General features: G+C 46.9%; 1 protein-coding gene across 7 annotated transcripts in view; it reads right to left on the reverse strand.

Annotated features, from left to right (window-relative positions):
- SLC4A10 (solute carrier family 4 member 10) overlaps positions 1-17,569 on the reverse strand; it is a 193,056-nt gene that overhangs the window by 31,783 nt on the left and 143,704 nt on the right. For all 7 annotated transcript variants that reach the window (XM_064164139.1, XM_064164112.1, XM_064164124.1 and 4 more), the window contains one exon: positions 3,524-3,629. In XM_064164139.1, the coding sequence (XP_064020209.1) occupies positions 3,524-3,629 (106 nt within the window). The remainder of the gene's footprint in view (positions 1-3,523; positions 3,630-17,569) is intronic.

The following is a 17,569-nucleotide window of genomic DNA, read 5'->3' on the forward strand; positions in this document are numbered from 1 at the left end:
CTTGTCCTGACCTGAGACAGAATTTGATGATAGCATTTGCCCTGTGGGGAGAGGCTGAGGGAGCTGGGGGGGTGCAGCCTGCAGAAGAGGAGGCTCAGGGCAGAGCTCATTGCTGTCTACAGCTACCTTAAGAGAGGCTGTAGCCAGGTGGGGTTGGTGTCTTCTGCCAGGCAGGCAGCAACAGAACAAGGGGACACAGTCTCAAGTTGTGCCAGGGGAGGTCTAGGCTGGATGTTAGGAGGAAGTTTTTGTCAGAGAGAGTGATTGGCATTGGAATGGGCTGCCCAGGGAGGTGGTGGAGTCACCATCCCTGGAGGTGTTGAAGCAAAGCCTGGCTGGGGCACTTAGTGCCATGGTCTAGTTGATTGGCCAGGGCTGGGTGCTAGGTTGGGCTGGCTGAGCTTGGAGGTCCCTTCCAACCTGGTTGATTCTACAATACTGAAAAGGAAGCTTGTCATCATTGGAATAAATATTTGCTCATGCTCATTTTGTCCTGGATAGAGGGAGGGAAAAAAAATCTTGGTCCTAGTGCTGCCATGAAGAGAGTGTGCCATTCTGGACCTTCAGCAATTTGAAAGCATTTAATCAGACACAAGAAGTAACCAGGAAGAAATGAGCAGTAAAAAAAAAAAAAAGACAGAGAGGTGACACTGAGCAAATATTTACAGACAACTGGATTTAAATTTTTTTTACTGCAGATCATTAGGCCAAGAGAAGGGAAGTTGATGTTTGCAAGAAATAAATACATGGAAGTATGAGGCACTCCAGTTATGCCTTGGACAACTATAGAGACCTATGGGAAAAGTTGGTCAGTTATACTGCCAACTGATGTCAACTCAAGTTGTGGTAATCTGCTTTTAGGGAAGTTTTAAAGGATTTTATATAATGCAGCTGGTCTTTTACATCTAGAGTTAAAACAAAATCTGTTATTTTAAATCTCCTCAGCTGTAAATGTACTCTGAAAAACACTGTCAGAGATCTGAGAAAGTGAGAGGAGTCGTCTGCCCCTGCACAGATGCTCTTAAGAGTGTGCTGCAATTTTGAGAATATTCATTCTGAATTGCTGGGATTCCTCAGGCCAGCAGTTCTCAACTTCCTCTCTGCTGTTGCCACACCAACAAGAGTTGAGGAGCAGTCCTTGCTATCAAGGCAGAGAGCAACCATGGGAGGCAGCTCCTGCTTAACTGATAATTGGAGCACACTAGCTCATCTGCTATCATAGAATCAGAGAATCAGCCAGGTTGGAAGAGACCTCCAAGATCAGCCAGTCCAACCTAGCACCCAGCCCTGGCCAATCAACCAGACCATGGCACTAAGTGCCTCATCCAGGCTTTGCTTGGACACCTCCAGGCACAGTGACTCCACCACCTCCCTGGGCAGCCCATTCCAATGCCAATCACTCTCTCTGCCAACAACTTCCTCCTAACATCCAGCTTAGACCTCCCCTGCCACAACTCGAGACTGTGTCCCCTTGTTCTGTTGCTGCTTGTCTGGCAGAAGACACCAACCCCCACCTGGCTACAACCTCCCTTCAGGTAGCTGCAGACAGCAATGAGGTCTGCCCTGAGCCTCCTCTTCTGCAGGCTGCACACCCCCAGCTCCCTCGGCCTCTCCTCACAGGGCTGTGCTCCAGGCCCCTCACCAGCTTCGTTGCTCTTCTCTGGACATGTTCCAGTATCTCAACGTCTCTCTTGTATTGAGGAGCCCAGAACTGGACACAGCACTCAAGGTGTGGCCTGAGCAGTCCTGCCTTTGAAAGTAAGAAGTGTTGGCTGCAGACAGCCCACGGAGGTGGCTTTTAAGTGTTTCATTTGGTCATCACTACAATGAGGTTAATTCAGTTACATTTTGGACAGAACCCTTCAGTTTGCTGTATTTTGCACTCAGTTCTCTATCTGTAACTAAATGATCCGTCCATGAGAAAAAGTTTTGACCTCATCTCAATAGGGCATTTTAATCAAGTTGCAAATGTTGCTTGAAAGAAGGCAAACCTGCAGTAATAAATACTTTAAACTTAGAAAGGTGCACCACTTAGAAACAAGTTACACATCCATGCAAGCTCCCCAGACTTGTGCCCATCCCCTTTGACCAATTTCCACACCACACTCCAGCCCACCCCCTAAAAAAAACAATTACACAGCTAAGACATACTTAACACTGATGGCCTACATAAAAAAGAACTATGGTCACTGAACAGGAAAGCTCACAGATGACACTAAGCTGGGGGCAGATGTGGCTGGGTTGGAGGGCAGAAGGGCTCTGCAGCAGGACCTTGACCACCTGGACCAATGGGCAGAGTCCAATTGGATGGGGTTCAATAGCTCCAAGTGCAGGGTGCTGCACTTTGGCCACAGCAACCCCATGCAGAGATACAGGCTGGGGTCGGAGTGGCTGAGAGCAGCCAGACAGAGAGGGATCTGGGGGTGCTGATTGATACCTGCCTGAACATGAGCCAGCAGTGTGCCCAGGTGGCCAAGAGAGCCAGTGGCATCCTGGCCTGCATCAGGAATGGTGTGGCCAGCAGGAGCAGGGAGGTCATTCTGCCCCTGTACTCTGCACTGGTTAGACCACACCTTGAGTACTGCGTTCAGTTCTGGGCCCCCCAGTTTAGGAGGGACATTGAGATGCTTGAGTGTGTCCAGAGAAGGGCGACGAGGCTGGGGAGAGGCCTTGAGCACAGCCCTACGAGGAGAGGCTGAGGGAGCTGGGATTGGTTAGCCTGGAGAAGAGGAGGCTCAGGGGAGACCTTATTGCTGTCTACAACTACCTGAGGGGTGGTTGTGGCCAGGAGGAGGTTGCTCTCTTCTCTCAGGTGACCAGCACCAGAACAAGAGGACACAGCCTCAGGCTGCGCCAGGGGAGATTTAGGCTGGAGGTGAGGAGAAAGTTCTTCACTGAGAGAGTCATTGGACACTGGAATGGGCTGCCCGGGGAGGTGGTGGAGTCGCCATCCCTGGAGCTGTTCAAGGCAGGATTGGACGTGGCACTTGGTGCCATGGTCTAGCCTTGAGCTCTGTGGTAAAGGGTTGGACTTGATGATCTGTGAGGTCTCTTCCAGCCCTGATAATACTGTGATACTGTGATACAGTATTTCTGCCCTTCTTCTTTCTCACCCAAACAGCTGTGAGAATGCTTTAAGAGAAATAAATGTTCCTCAGTCTTTCTACACAAGAAAACTTAGATTTTGCCACCTGGTAGAGTTTAGGACAAATCCATTGTCATTTGACATGTTTAGACTGAGTCTCAATCAATCTCCTGCATGTCAAGAAGGTTCCAAAGCAGGGCACAAAATGCACATAATTGCTTTCATGTGTACTATCAAAGGCTGCAAAACACTTACCAAAGGGGATTAATACTACAAGGCCTATATTGATCTTTGTTCATCTCTATTTCATGCTTTATTTGAACAAATATGAGTGGAAAAAAAACACAGCATTTTTTTTCCACTCAACTTGCTGCACTAGGAGACACAGAATTATTTATGCTGATGCCTTTATTCATCAAGTACCAAAATTTCACTTACTGACACAGTTAGGTTCCCCCATGGCACCTCAGATGCAGATATATTGTAGTCCTGCCAGTATCGTAAGGTTTTATTGCTAGGATGTTCTGGTTCCACACAATTGCATCTGGAAAGACAAAAAGAGTCATTTTTCCTTAATTATTAAATATGCCTGGGATAGTAATCCAAATTTATAACATATTGAAATTGTACTCTGCTTTGCCAGATAATTTTAGCTGAGATGAATTCAGTACGTGCATGCTTTGAAGCAGTCTGTAGTTCAGCAGCCAGCCAGTTCTGGGCCCCTCAATTCAAGAGAGATGTTGAGGTACTGGAAGGTGTCCAGAGAAGGGCAATGAAGCTGGTGAGGGGCCTGGGGCACAGCCCAGTGAGGAGAGGCTGAGGGAGCTGGGGGTGTGCAGCCTGCAGCAGAGGAGGCTCAGGGCAGACCTCATTGCTGTCTGCAGCTACCTGAAGGGAGGCTGTAGCCAGGTGGGGTTGGGCTCTTTTGCTAGGCAAACAGCAACAGAACAAGGGGACACAGTCTCAAGTTGTGCCAGGGCAGGTCTAGGCTGGATGTTAGGAGGAAGTTGTTGTCAGAGAGAGTGATTGGCATTGGAATGGACTGCCCAGGGAGGTGGTGGAGTTGCTGTCCCTGGAGGTGCTGAAGCAAAGCCTGGACAAGGCACTTAGTGCCATGGTCTAGTTGATTGGCCAGGGCTGGGTGCTGGGTTGGACTGGCTGATCTTGGAGGTCTCTTCCAACCTGGTTGATCCTGTGAGTCTATGATGACTAGGTTATCATTTGCTGTGACATGCATGCAGCATGTAACGTGACATATTTAAACCACTACCCACAGCAAGGTGCATTTAAACCAAACCACAGCAAGGTTTCCCACCAATTTATCTTCTATTCTATTGATATTTCCAAGCATGGTTTGTAATACTGAGAATGTGTCAGTCCTGTTCCACCCCCTTGGATCTAACACTTCCCTTCGTGGGGATTAGCTTCTACGTATCACAGTATCCCAGTATCATCAGGGTTGGAAGAGACCTCACAGATCATCAAGTCCAAGCCTTTACCACAGAGCTCAAGGCCAGACCATGGCACCAAGTGCCACGTCCAGTCCTGCCTTGAACAGCTCCAGGGACGGCGACTCCACCACCTCCCCGGGCAGCCCATTCCAGTGTCCAATGACTCTCTCAGTGAAGAACTTTCTCCTCACCTCCAGCCTGAATTTCCCCTGGCACAGCCTGAGGCTGTGTCCTCTCATTCAGGTGCTGGCCACCTGAGAGAAGAGAGCAACCTCCTCCTGGCCACAACCTCCCCTCAGGTAGTTGAGGACAGCAATAAGGTCACCCCTGAGCCTCCTCTTCTCCAGGCTAACCAATCCCAGCTCCCTCAGCCTCTCCTCGTAGGGCTGTGCTCAAGGCCTCTCCCCAGCCTCGTTGCCCTTCTCTGGACACGCTCAAGCATCTCAATGTCCCTCCTAAACTGGGGGGCCCAGAACTGAACACAGTACTCAAGGTGAGGTCTAACCAGTGCAGAGTACAGGGGCAGAATGTGCAGTTCTCAGAAGCAAACTGTCTGTATCCTTCTCTTTACCACAATACCTTAGTGTGCAATACTGACAAACAGCCTGATCAACTGTCAGGGCTCTGCAGGATCACCAGCACCAAAGGCTCCCTGAACTTCTCTGCTGTCTACAACTACCTGAGGGGAGGCTGTGGCCAGGAGGAGGTTGCTCTCTTCTCTCAGGTGGCCAGCACCAGAACAAGAGGACACAGCCTCAGGCTGTGCCAGGGGAGATTTAGGCTTGAGGTGAGGAGAAAGTTCTTCACTGAGAGAGTCATTGGACACTGGAATGGGCTGCCCGGGGAGGTGGTGGAGTCGCCGTCCCTGGAGCTGTTCAAGGCAGGATTGGACGTGGCACTTGGTGCCATGGTCTGGCCTTGAGCTCTGTGGTAAAGGGTTGGACTTGATGATCTGTGAGGTCTCTTCCAACCTTGGTGATACTGGGATACCCTGACTGGAGTTTTTCTTTTCCCCCCCCACAGCTGCTTCCTTTTCCGTTGTGCATTTTGACATACAGAACGTGACGAGGCAGCGTGGGAGGACAACACTGCAAATAGGCAATTTAAAATCAAAATTAAGTCTTTAAAGGCTCTGAAGCAACTGTGGGAGGTTTTTTTTTTCTTTGACAAAAGCCTTCAAAATGTGCAGGATACCCTGCAGGTTCCAAGATGTCAAGTGTGCTTTCCAGATCTCTTTACATTAATTCTACTTCAAAAAATCTACTGTGCTGTCTGTCCTGATAGCATTCTAACGTTCTTAGGATGGCTGTAAACAATTCTGTGCTCTCTGATAAAGCTTTCAGGAGTAACTGGCAACAGGATAACATCTGACTGCAGAGCAGAGAGACATTAAGCATACAACTGCACCCCAGCTCTAGAAGAATCATAGCATCAGCCACGTTGGAAGAGACCTCCAAGCTCAGCCAGTCCAACCTAGCACCCAGCCCTGGCCAATCAACCAGACCATGGCACTAAGTGCCTCAGCCAGGCTTTGCTAGAACACCTCCAGGGACAGCAACTCCACCACCTCCCTGGGCAGCCCATTCCAATGCCAATCACTCTCTCTGACAACAACCTTCTCCTAACATCCAGCCTAGACCTCCGCTGGCACAGCTTGAGACTCTGTCCCCTTGTTCTGTTGCTGCTTGCTTAGCAAAAGAGCCCAACCCCACCTGGCTACAGCCTCTCTTCAGGTAATTGTAGACAGCAATGAGCTCTGCCCTGAGCCTCCTCTGCTGCAGGCTGCACACCCCCAGCTCCCTCAGCCTCTCCTCACAGGGCTGTGCTCCAGGCCCCTCACCAGATTCATTGCCCTTCTCTGGACACCTTCCAGCACCTCAACATCTCTCTTGAACTGAGGAGCCCAGAACTTGGCACAGCACTCAAGGTGTGGTCTGACCAGTGCTGAGCACAGGGGCAGAAGCACCTCCCTTGTCCTGCTGGCCACAGAGTATCAGTCTATTGACTTGTGCCATCTGATTTCTCTGTGGCTGTTAATCTTTCTGCAACATGACACTTCTCATATAGAGTTGTGATATTTTCTATCTAAGACATTCTGCCATCTACACTATGAGTACAGAACAGGGCTGCTGCATTTTGATCCCAATACCATACATGTGACAACAGCTGCATTTCATAGATACATAGAGGGAGAGATGCAGGTTGTCTTTGTGCAGCTCCTTGCTTTTATCTTCAATGCAGCTACTGATTCAAAAAAAGGAGGGGGAAGGGAAGGGGAAGGGGAAGGGGAAGGGGAAGGGGAAGGAGAGAAGGGAAGGGAAGAGAAGGGAAGGAGAGAAGGGAAGGGAAGAGAGGGGAGGGTGGGAGGGAGAGAAGGGAGGGAAGGGAGAGAAGGGAGGGAAGGGAGAGAAGGGAGGGAAGGGAGAGAAGGGAGGGAAGGGAGGGAAGGGAAGGGAAGGAAGGGAGGGAAGGGGGGAAGGGGGGGAAGGGGGGAAAGGGGGGGAAGGGGGGGAAGGCGGGGAAGGAAGGGAGGGCAGGGAAGGGAGGGAGGGGAGCGGAGGGGAGGGGAGGGGAGGGGAGGGGAGGGGAGGGGAGGGGAGGGGAGGGGAGGGGAGGGGAGGGGAGGGGAGGGGAGGGGAGGGGAGGGGAGGGGAGGGGAGGGGAGGGGAGGGGAGGGGAGGGGAGGGGAGGGGAGGGGAGGGGAGGGGAGGGGAGGGGAGGGGAGGGGAGGGGAGGGGAGGGGAGGGGAGGGGAGGGGAGGGGAGGGGAGGGGAGGGGAGGGGAGGGGAGGGGAGGGGAGGGGAGGGGAGGGGAGGGAAGGGAAGGGAAGGGAAGGGAAGGGAAGGGAAGGGAAGGGAAGGGAAGGGAAGGGAAGGGAAGGGAAGGGAAGGGAAGGGAAGGGAAGGGAAGGGAAGGGAAGGGAAGGGAAGGGAAGGGAAGGGAAGGGAAGGGAAGGGAAGGGAAGGGAAGGGAAGGGAAGGGAAGGGAAGGGAAGGGAAGGGAAGGGAAGGGAAGGGAAGGGAAGGGAAGGGAAGGGAAGGGAAGGGAAGGGAAGGGAAGGGAAGGGAAGGGAAGGGAAGGGAAGGGAAGGGAAGGGAAGGGAAGGGAAGGGAAGGGAAGGGAAGGGAAGGGAAGGGAAGGGAAGGGAAGGGAAGGGAAGGGAAGGGAAGGGAAGGGAAGGGAAGGGAAGGGAAGGGAAGGTACCCTTACAGTCCCTGAACTAAAAGCAAAAAAAAAAAACCCAGAAGCAACAGCATTCAGAGAAATAGAAGGTCTGAGCCAAAAGTTCTTGAAGAATACTGGATCTTTCAAACAAAGGTACTAGATACCCAGGCACAGGTCACTCCCTTCTGTATCTGAAACACCCATATTTTGCAACTACACAGGGACCAGTGCAGCTTGCTTTCTTCTAAGGCATTCAAGCATTGAACACAAGCTATTACAAAGGGGCTCATAAACCTGAAGTGGACTAACAAACCATTTCACACAACACAACCTTCAGGAAACTGCAGGAGAACTGTCCTAAGATCAGAACAAATTCAGAAAGCAAGAAAACCAATGGCTGAACCTGCTGGCCAGAAATATAATTAGGGCAAGAAGTCTTTAGTGTCTTTACATCTTCCAAGGTGCTCAAGAAACCTCTGGCAAATGAGGATGAAGAGCAACATTAGGTTAGAAATAACAAATGTGGAGATTGGCTGAGGAGCTGATGTCCTCTGGAGCCTGCACCTCTCTCCCTTTAACAGGATGACCAAAACTTCAGTTAAATCTTCATCACCAATTCAACTCTAAGAGTACCTATCCAACTGACAGCACCACCTATGCCCTCCCAGCATCCTCCTATTCTTCCCAGCTCTTTTTGCTTCTGTTTCAGAAGTAATGATGTCACAAATGTCATTAACTTGAGGCAGCTATCAAAACCTGACAGTATGCAACATTTCCTACAACTTGTTCTGTTTTCATAGAACAGAGATAGGATTTGCCAACAGCAGCTTTGGGACATCTCAGACAACCAGCACTGTGCTTGGGGCTGCAAAAGGAAGAGTTATTATTATCCTTAGCACAATCAAAAAGACTGTCCCTATCTTGTAGCCTGTCCTCATAGCAGAGCTGCTGCAGCCCTCTGAGCATCTTCGTGGCCCTCCTGTGAACCTACTCCAACTGTTCCATGTCCTTGCTGTGTTGGGGGCTCCAAAATCAAAGTCTCAGTGGAGAAGAGCCTGAAAACAAAATAGCTAACACTGATGGGAAATGGACTTGTCAGTTAAGTTCTGTTCTCAGTACCAGGAAACCTTTTCAAAGCACTGCTGTCATGGCAGGACAAGATTTTTCCTTCATTATTCATGAGATCAGCCACCCTGAATCAGGCCACTGAGTCATTAAGTGAAGTCACCTCTCTCCCACAGTCACAGACATATTCCCTAAAGCTGGAAGCCTGTAGAATAGTTTACTTGGTGAAGCTGAAACTGAAAACAGAGGAACCTATAAAACTACCAAGAAAATTTGCTCAGCAGCACAACAATTTCACTTGCATGTAGAGAGAGGTACATCTGAGGAGGGGAAACTGATGTTAGGGTAAAGAAATCTCAAAGAATGAGGCTTCTTTGGAAAGCACTTCAAGAGGAGAACATTATTGTCAAAGGGAAAGTCTAGAAAGCAGACATATAATCAGACTGCAGTTTTGTTAACCTTGACTGTCAATCATCAAGATTAGTCTTTATTAGCTGCCTGCTGCAGGATGCACTACATGCATCTTGCATACACTGCACAGAAGTTAATGTGCAGAAAAGCAGTGTAGTTACATGGGATATTGACAATTCATCTGAAAGCTTCCACTGAGAAAGAGTTTTAGGATGATACTTTACCTCATTTCCAAAGTTACACAAACATACACCTGAAGAGATTCAGTTTAATGCTGATTCAGGAATAATATACTGCAATACCTCATTGCTGTCTGCAACTCATTGCTGTCTACAGCTACCTGAAAAGAGGTTGTAGCCAGGTGGGGTTGGGCTCTTCTGCCAGGCAAGCAGCAACAGAACAAGGGGACACAGTCTCAAGTTGTGCCAGGGGAAGTATAAGCTGGATGTTAGGAGGAAGTTGTTGGCAGAGAGAGTGATTGGCATTGGAATGGGCTGCCCAGGGAGGTGGTGGAGTCACCATCCCTGGAGGTGTTGAAGCAAAGCCTGGCTGAGGCACTTAGTGCCATGGTCTGGTTGATTGGCTAAGGCTGGGTGCTAGGTTGGCCTGGATGATCTTGGAGGTCTTTTCTAACCTACTTGAGACTGCAGCAGCTCTGCTGTGAGCACAGACTGAAAGAGTTGGGGTGCTCAGTCTGAAGAAAAGGAGGCTCCCAGGTGACCTTCTTGTAGCCTTACAGGATCTGAAGGGAGCCTACAAAAAAACTGGGGAGGGACTTTTAAGGCTCTCAGGGAGTGCCAGGATTGGGGGGAATGGAGCAAAGCTGGAGGTGGGGAGAGCCAGAGTGGCTATGAGGAGGAAGTTGTTGAGCATGAGAGTGGTGAGAGGCTGGAATGGGTTGCCCAGGGAGGTGGTTGAGGCCCCATGGCTGGAGGTGTTTGAGTCCAGGCTGGCTGAGGCTGTGTGCAGCCTGCTCTAGAGTAGGGTATCCCTGGCCATGGCAGTGGGGTTGGAACTGGCTGCTCCTTGTGGTCCCTTCCAACCCTGACTGATTCTATGTGCAAAACTAATCTTCACAATGCCTTCTACAAGCAATGGTTTCTATATAGCCTGCAAAAGATACCAAGATTGACATGATCTTGGCTCCCTCATTACATCAGAGTGGGGATTTTCTACTCCTAATGCTTAAGTGCATGTCAATATCAAGACAGATTGCAATATGCATACTACTATGCCAAGAAATGACTTTAAAATTATTCAATGTAATCTGTTAATAATTGAGTAACTTCTGGTAAAGAATTATTAAAAACAACATGAATTCAGCACTCTGGAAAAAAAAACAGAACTAATAAAAAACCCAAATCTATCATTTTTTAAGATCCTCTGAGAAATAATTTCTCTCCTGAATTCTGAGATACCTTAAAATGCTTTCATTTTAAAGAACACTGGATTGCATCCTTGGTGGTGTTCTTTTCATCCATGCTACTTAGATTCTTTGCCTTTTGAGAACCTCTGTTTTCAATCCACTCAGCTGCAAGGTTCTCCTCTCCTAGCAAAAATTAAATACTAATATTTAATATACACATTAAAAATGATGTGCAACAGTGCTCCAGAGAGCATTCATGAACTGGAGATATATTTGCTACAGGGGTAGGAAAAAGGAGGAGGAGGAGGAGAAAGCAGAAATAGGAGAGTTGCTATGCCAACCTACAAATGCTAATGGCATGACAAATACAAAAAGGTCACAGGAAAAAAAAAACAACAGCCCCCAAAAAGAAAAAAGCAAAGAAGAAAGAATAAAAACAATAAAAGCTCAAATCAGAAAGTGTCTCTTCTTTAACAAACAATTTAAATTCCATCAAAATCATGCAGTTTAAAAAGGAAAAACAAAAAGTTTCAGCAGAGAGGCACACCAAAAATCAGATTATCTTTGTCCTTTCTTTCATTTAGCTCTTAAATGCCTTCTTCTTTATCATCCATGTCATAAAGGTCTGTCATATGCATGCTGAATGGATTTGTCTGCAAGTACCTCACTTGAAAATTAGGGCCAATATTTCAATATAGAGAGGACAGACTGAAGAGAGACACAGAGAAGGGCCAGGAGGATGCTCAGAGGGCTGCAGCAGCTCTGCTGTGAGCACAGACTGAAAGAGTTGGGGCTGTGCAGGCTGGAGCAGAGGAGGCTCCCAGGGGACCTTCTGGTGGCCTTCCAGCATCTGAAGTGGGCTTGAAAAAAGCTGGGGAGGGACTTTTGAGGCTGTCAGGGAGTGACAGGACTGGGGAGAATGGAGCAAAGCTGGAGGTGGGGAGAGTCAGCCTGGATGTGAGGAGGAAGTTGTTGAGCATGAGAGTGGTGAGAGGCTGGAATGGGTTGCCCAGGGAGGTGGTTGAGGCCCCATGGCTGGAGGTGTTTGAGGCCAGGCTGGATGAAGCTGTGTGCAGCCTGCTCTAGGGTAGGGTGTCCCTAGGCATGGCAGGGGAGTTGGAACTGGCTGATCCTTGTGCTCCCTTCCAACCCTGACTGATTCTATGATACAGAAGGAAAGAAGTACCAAGTGCATTAGGGGAAGTTCTCCATTAACCAGGTAATGCAACAAAAGGTGTTCATTTTTCTCTTTGAGATAGAATTCTGCAACAATTTCCAGTGTCTGTCTTCTAACTGAAATGCCAAATGCAAATTTTTAGGACCTCTTTAGGAGGACTTTCAGTTGTTGTTTGGTTGTTTTTTTTTTAATATTTGGGTCTGCTTGATTTAAAAATAAATAACTAACTCAATCTCAACTGCTCTGAATGTTCTTCCCATAGTCATCTAAGGTTTGCTATGGCAGATGCTGGTAATGACTACTATACTCTTAAACACAAGAGGAGATGCAAGCAGTACAGTCTTTACATCAAACTTCTATAACAGAGGCTGTTTATGACAGAATTCAAACCCATTCAAAACACAGAATACATTTTCTTTCTCTCCCTGGAAATATGGTTCCAATCTGGTTGAAATACCAACCACTTTAAATTACTATTTCCTTTGTCTTTATATTACTCCAAAGGCCAGCACTAACAGCATGCCAGTGGCTATCTGTGGTCAACCTGCTTTCACCAGGGCAAAGGCAACAACACAGTGTAGACAGACTACCTGTGGGCATCACAGCATCTTCAGAAAGCCCATGGAAGAAGAAAAGGAGTGCTGGAACACTGCATACATTGAAAGCTTCAAACATATATAGTGCCCTGAGCTGTTTATCATCAACCTTTTGAGTGGGCAACAAGCAGGGTACAGAAAACAGGCATTTTACACTGCAGCCTGAGTCTTCTATCATTGAATTGCAGATAAGTTTTTACATAAGCCTTGGCTATGTATTCAAAGAGAAATGAGTTGCTCAACCTTTTGAAGTTCACCCATTGCTAATTAAAGAACTGCCAAGCCTTTACTAACAATTAAAAACTTGTCTTTAAAATCCCCAAAGAGGAAAATGCAAGCAGCTGTTTTAATTAGCAAAACAGCAGATACTAATTAGCTTCTGTAACAGAGTATGCTGGTCTTTTAAGGACAGGACCTGCTTCAGCCCAACTTTGTTACCCATTTAAACTTCAAGTAGAAGGGCTGGAGTCAGAAGCTTCTAACTCCTTGTGAAAGCATTATTCCCCAATCTCAAGTAAGTTTTTATGCTTCTTTGTCTTCCAGCTTCTAATCTTTCTGGAACCAAGACTTTTATGGACATTTGAGCAGGGACTGAGGGATATCTGAAATGTCTTTTCTGGTGATGATCCCATGGGGGGGATAGCCACTGTGTCTGGACAGCATAATATGTACATGTCTGCATAGCAAAGCAGTTTCAGGTTGCATCAAGCCAGTTAGAGGAGCACCAGTCATTTGGGCAGCTGACTTGAGTTGCTCCAACAGAGCACATTCATCACGGAGCACAACCTGTCAGGCCCAGGTTTGAAGAGCTGAACAAAACTAAGACAAAGGAGAGGAGAGAAAAGGAGAAAGGAGAGGAGAGAACAGAAGACACTGGAAATTACTACTTCTGCTGTGCTCAAAGCATGGATTCTTGGATGTGATCTTACAAGGTAATCAACATGCAGACGTGACCTTACAAGGTAATCAACATGCATGCTGGCATTTCCATCAGGTTTAAGGTTAAACCAATATATGCCATATCCCATAAGAGCTATGCTACCTGTAACTAAGAATACAGATAGTCATTTTGCTGTTCATGGGGTCAGTTGTCATGGACATAATATCAAATTGATAAGAAGATATTTCTCCAAGTAGAAGATACAACATAAATACCAGAAGGGAAATGTAATGCAGGTGTTTAAAAGTCATTTGTTTGTACTATCTACACGGAGTGAAAGAAGCACTGAAAACACAAGGAGGAAGCTATGACCCAATAAGTAACTGCAGAGCTGTTACATCAAATAATTCTGATAGCTATGTGTGCATGTGAAACTATCAGGCAGCAGTCAAATCTTTCTTCCAGACAGCTAGAAGACATTTGTCCTTCAGGAACTGTGTTTGAAAACTCTAAAACTATTGTGCTGATAGAGTCAGCCAGGTTGGAAGAGACCTCCAAGCTCATCCAGTCCAACCTAGCACCCAGCCCTAGCCAGTCAACTAGACCATGGCACTAAGTGCCTCATCCAGGCTTTGCTTGAACACTTCCAGGGATGGTTCAACACCACAGGACAGCTCAGTAGTTGTAACTGCAGGACAGCAATTGCTGTTTTCTTACCATTCTGCATGCTCTGCAGAGCCTTCATTCAGTGAAGACAGTTACCACGGGCATGCAACAACACCCTTCCAAAAAATCTACTTGGGATTCTGATTAAGGTAATTTTAAATCAATCCAAAAAGATTTATTTGAAAGCATGAGGAATAGGATAGTAAAAAAACCCACTCTATAAAATAAAGAGAGACAACACATATTACTCTGCACCTATACAAGCAACACCATCCTCCTTCTTCCTCTGAAATTGCAACCAGTATCATGTGATTCAGCCAACCACACATGAAGCTGTCTACCCAGGAATCTGTGCTCCTATGTGTATTTATGCTTTTCATTAGCTATTTAACATCTCAGCTCTGCCTCCTAAATGGTTTCTGAAGATTTTTCATCTTGGTGTAGTATTTTAGCATCTGTTTTTCAAAACTGTAGGAGAACATCACATTCTCAGACTGGATGAGGCACTTAGTGCCATGGTCTAGTTGATTGGACAGGGCTGGGTGATAGGCTAGAATGGATGAGCTTGGAGGTCTCTTTCAACCTAGTTAGGCTAGAATGGATGAGCTTGGAGGTCTCTTTCAAACTTGTTAGGTTAGAATGGATGAGCTTGGAGGTCTCTTTCAACCTTGTTAGGTTAGAATGGATGAGCTTGGAGGTCTCTTTCAACCTAGTTAGGCTAGAATGGATGAGCTTGGAGGTCTCTTTCAAACTTGTTAGGTTAGAATGGATGAGCTTGGAGGTCTCTTTCAACCTTGTTAGGCTAGCATGGATGAGATTGAAGGTCTCTTTCAACCTAGTTGAGTTAGAATGGATGACCTTGGAAGTCTCTTTCAACCTAGTTAGATTGGAATGGATGAGCTTGGAGGTCTCTTTCAACCTAGTTAGGCTAGAACGGATGAGCTTGGAGGCTTCTTTCAACCTAGTTAGGCCAGAATGGATGAGCTTGGAGGTTTCTTTCAACCTAGTTAGGCTAGAATGGATGAGCTTGGAGGCTTCTTTCAACCTAGTTAGGTTAGAATGGATGAGCTTGGAGGTTTCTTTCAACCTAGTTAGGCTAGAATGGATGAGCTTGGAGGCTTCTTTCAACCTAGTTAGGTTAGAATGGATGAGCTTGGAGGTTTCTTTCAACCTAGTTAGGCTAGAATGGATGAGCTTGGAGGTCTCTTTCAACCTAGTTAGGCTAGAATGGATGAGCTTGGAGGTCTCTTTCAACCTAGTTAGGCTAGAATGGATGAGCTTGGAGGTCTCTTTCAACCTAGTTAGGCTAGAATGGATGAGCTTGGAGGTCTCTTTCAACCTAGTTAGGCTAGAATGGATGAGCTTGGAGGTCTCTTTCAACCTAGTTAGGTTAGAAAGGATGAGCTTGGAGGTCTCTTTCAACCTAGTTGATTCTATGATTCTCTTTCCCTCTGAGATGACTACTATGAAGTGGTAAAGGTTAAAAAAGAAGCAGGACTGGAGGAGAATCTTCTAACTCCTTGTGAAATCAATATTCCCCAATCTCTGGGGAATAGAGCTGGGCTGTATGAGGCTATTTAGAGTAAAATACTGACTCTGTAGAAGTGAAGCAATATAACTTATATAACATAATACATATGTTAACACATAATATAACATAGAATAAGCATATAACCTCCACTGCATGCATGGTCAGTTCTTGATGATTATTGCTTTCTCATCAAATTAATGTTCCTTTGTCTACTAATTAAACCATTAGAGAGGAATAATATTTTTCAGCACGTTGATAAGCCTTATGTCACAAGAGAGCTACAGTTTGTACAGTTTGACATGTTCTGTGCATAAAGGTATGTAATGTGCAATCAGATTCATCAGTTGCTAACCATTTTTCTACTGCTAATATATACAAAGCTCAAATGTTTTCTCTGTTGCTGTGTTTTGTTTTTCTCAGCTTAAAATGCAAATGAGACATTTGGTTGAGACACTCCTGCTTTTCCAGTTAGCAGAAGACGTGGCACTGTTCAAGCATTGTTCCTTTTGGGATCCACCCTGCTCATGCAGAGGGTTCAAACAGGTTCATTGAAACAATGAAAGACATTTCTGGAGAGGAATCTCCTCTGCAAAAGGATTTTTGCTGATAGTTTAGTTGCCGAAGCTACACTGACCTCAGAACACACCAGGGTTTTGTCCTTCAAGAGAAGAATCACAGAATCAATCAGGTTGGAAGAGACCTCCAAGCTCATCCAGTCCAACCTGGCACCCAGCCCTGGCCAATCAACCAGACCATGGCACTAAGTGCCTCATCCAGGCTTGGCTTCAACACCTCCAGGGACGGCAATTCCACTACCTCCCTGGGCAGCCCATTCCAGTGCCAATCACTCTCTCTGCCAACAACTTCCTCCTAATATCCAGCCTAGACCTCCCCTGGCACAACTTGAGACTGTGTCCCCTTGTTCTATTGCTGATTGCCTGGCAGAAGAGACCAACCCCACCTGGCTACAGCCTCCCTTCAGGTAATTGTAGACAGCAATGAGGTCAGCCCTGAGCCTCCTCTTCTCTAGGCTAAACAGCCCCAGCTCCCTCAGCCTCTCCTCACAGGGCTGTGCTCCAGGCCCCTCACCAGCTTTGTTGCCCTTCTCTGGACATGTTCCAGCACCTCAACATCTCTCTTGAATTGAGGGGCCCAGAACTGGACACAGTACTCAAGGTGGGGCCTGACCAGTGCTGAGTACAGGGGCAGAATAACCTCCCTTATCCTACTGGCCACAGTGTTCCTGATGCAGGCCAAGATGCCATTGGCTGTCTTGGCCACCTGGGCACACTTCTGGCTCATCTTCAGCTCCTATCTACCAGTACCCCCAGGTCCCTGTCTTCCTGGCTGCTCTCCAGCCACTCTGTCCCCAGCCTGTAGTGCTGCTTGGGGTTGTTGTGGCCAAAGTGCAGAACCCTGCACTTGGCCTTGTTCAGTCTCCTCCCATTGGCCACTGCCCACCCATCCAGCCTGGCCAGGTCCCTCTGCAGGGCTCTCCTACCCTCCAACAGATCAACACCTGCTCCTAGCTTGGTGTCCTCTGCAAACATACTGATGCTGGACTCAATCCCCTCATTCAGATCATCAATAAAGAATACTTTTGTTCTGATATTACAGAAACAACTCTGTGAGGTTTTGCTTCTAATGAACTGTATTGATTAAAACTATTCAATTTTACTTCAGAAATAGGACACTACCTGTCAAGACTCCAGGATAAAGTAAAGCTGCTGGAGTCATATTTTAAATCCTATTATTAAGAACAAACTGATTGTGCCAAAATCAGTCACCCCTGAGGGGCACCTTGACAATTCAAACTCACTGCTGTTCTTGAAGCTTGAACTGTAGGTACCAGAGAGGTTAAAATAAAAGTTTAACAGTATTTTAGATAGGTTTTATATCATAGAATTGACCAGGTTGGAAGAGATCTTCAAGATTATCCAGGCCAACCTAGCACCCAGCCCTAGCCAATCAACTAGACCATGGCACTAAGTGCCTCATCCAGCCTTTCTTGAATACCTCCAGGGACAGCAACTCCACTACCTCCCTGGTAAATATGATATTAAAATGCTGTCTGGTCACACAGTGTAATATAATCAATTATCAGTTCCATGTTATAGTAAGAGATCATTGGGTTACACTTCACTAAACAAAAAAAAAATTAACAAAGACCTAAAGC

Source organism: Pogoniulus pusillus, chromosome 2, assembly GCF_015220805.1.
Source record: "Pogoniulus pusillus isolate bPogPus1 chromosome 2, bPogPus1.pri, whole genome shotgun sequence".
Taxonomy (NCBI): domain Eukaryota; kingdom Metazoa; phylum Chordata; class Aves; order Piciformes; family Lybiidae; genus Pogoniulus; species Pogoniulus pusillus.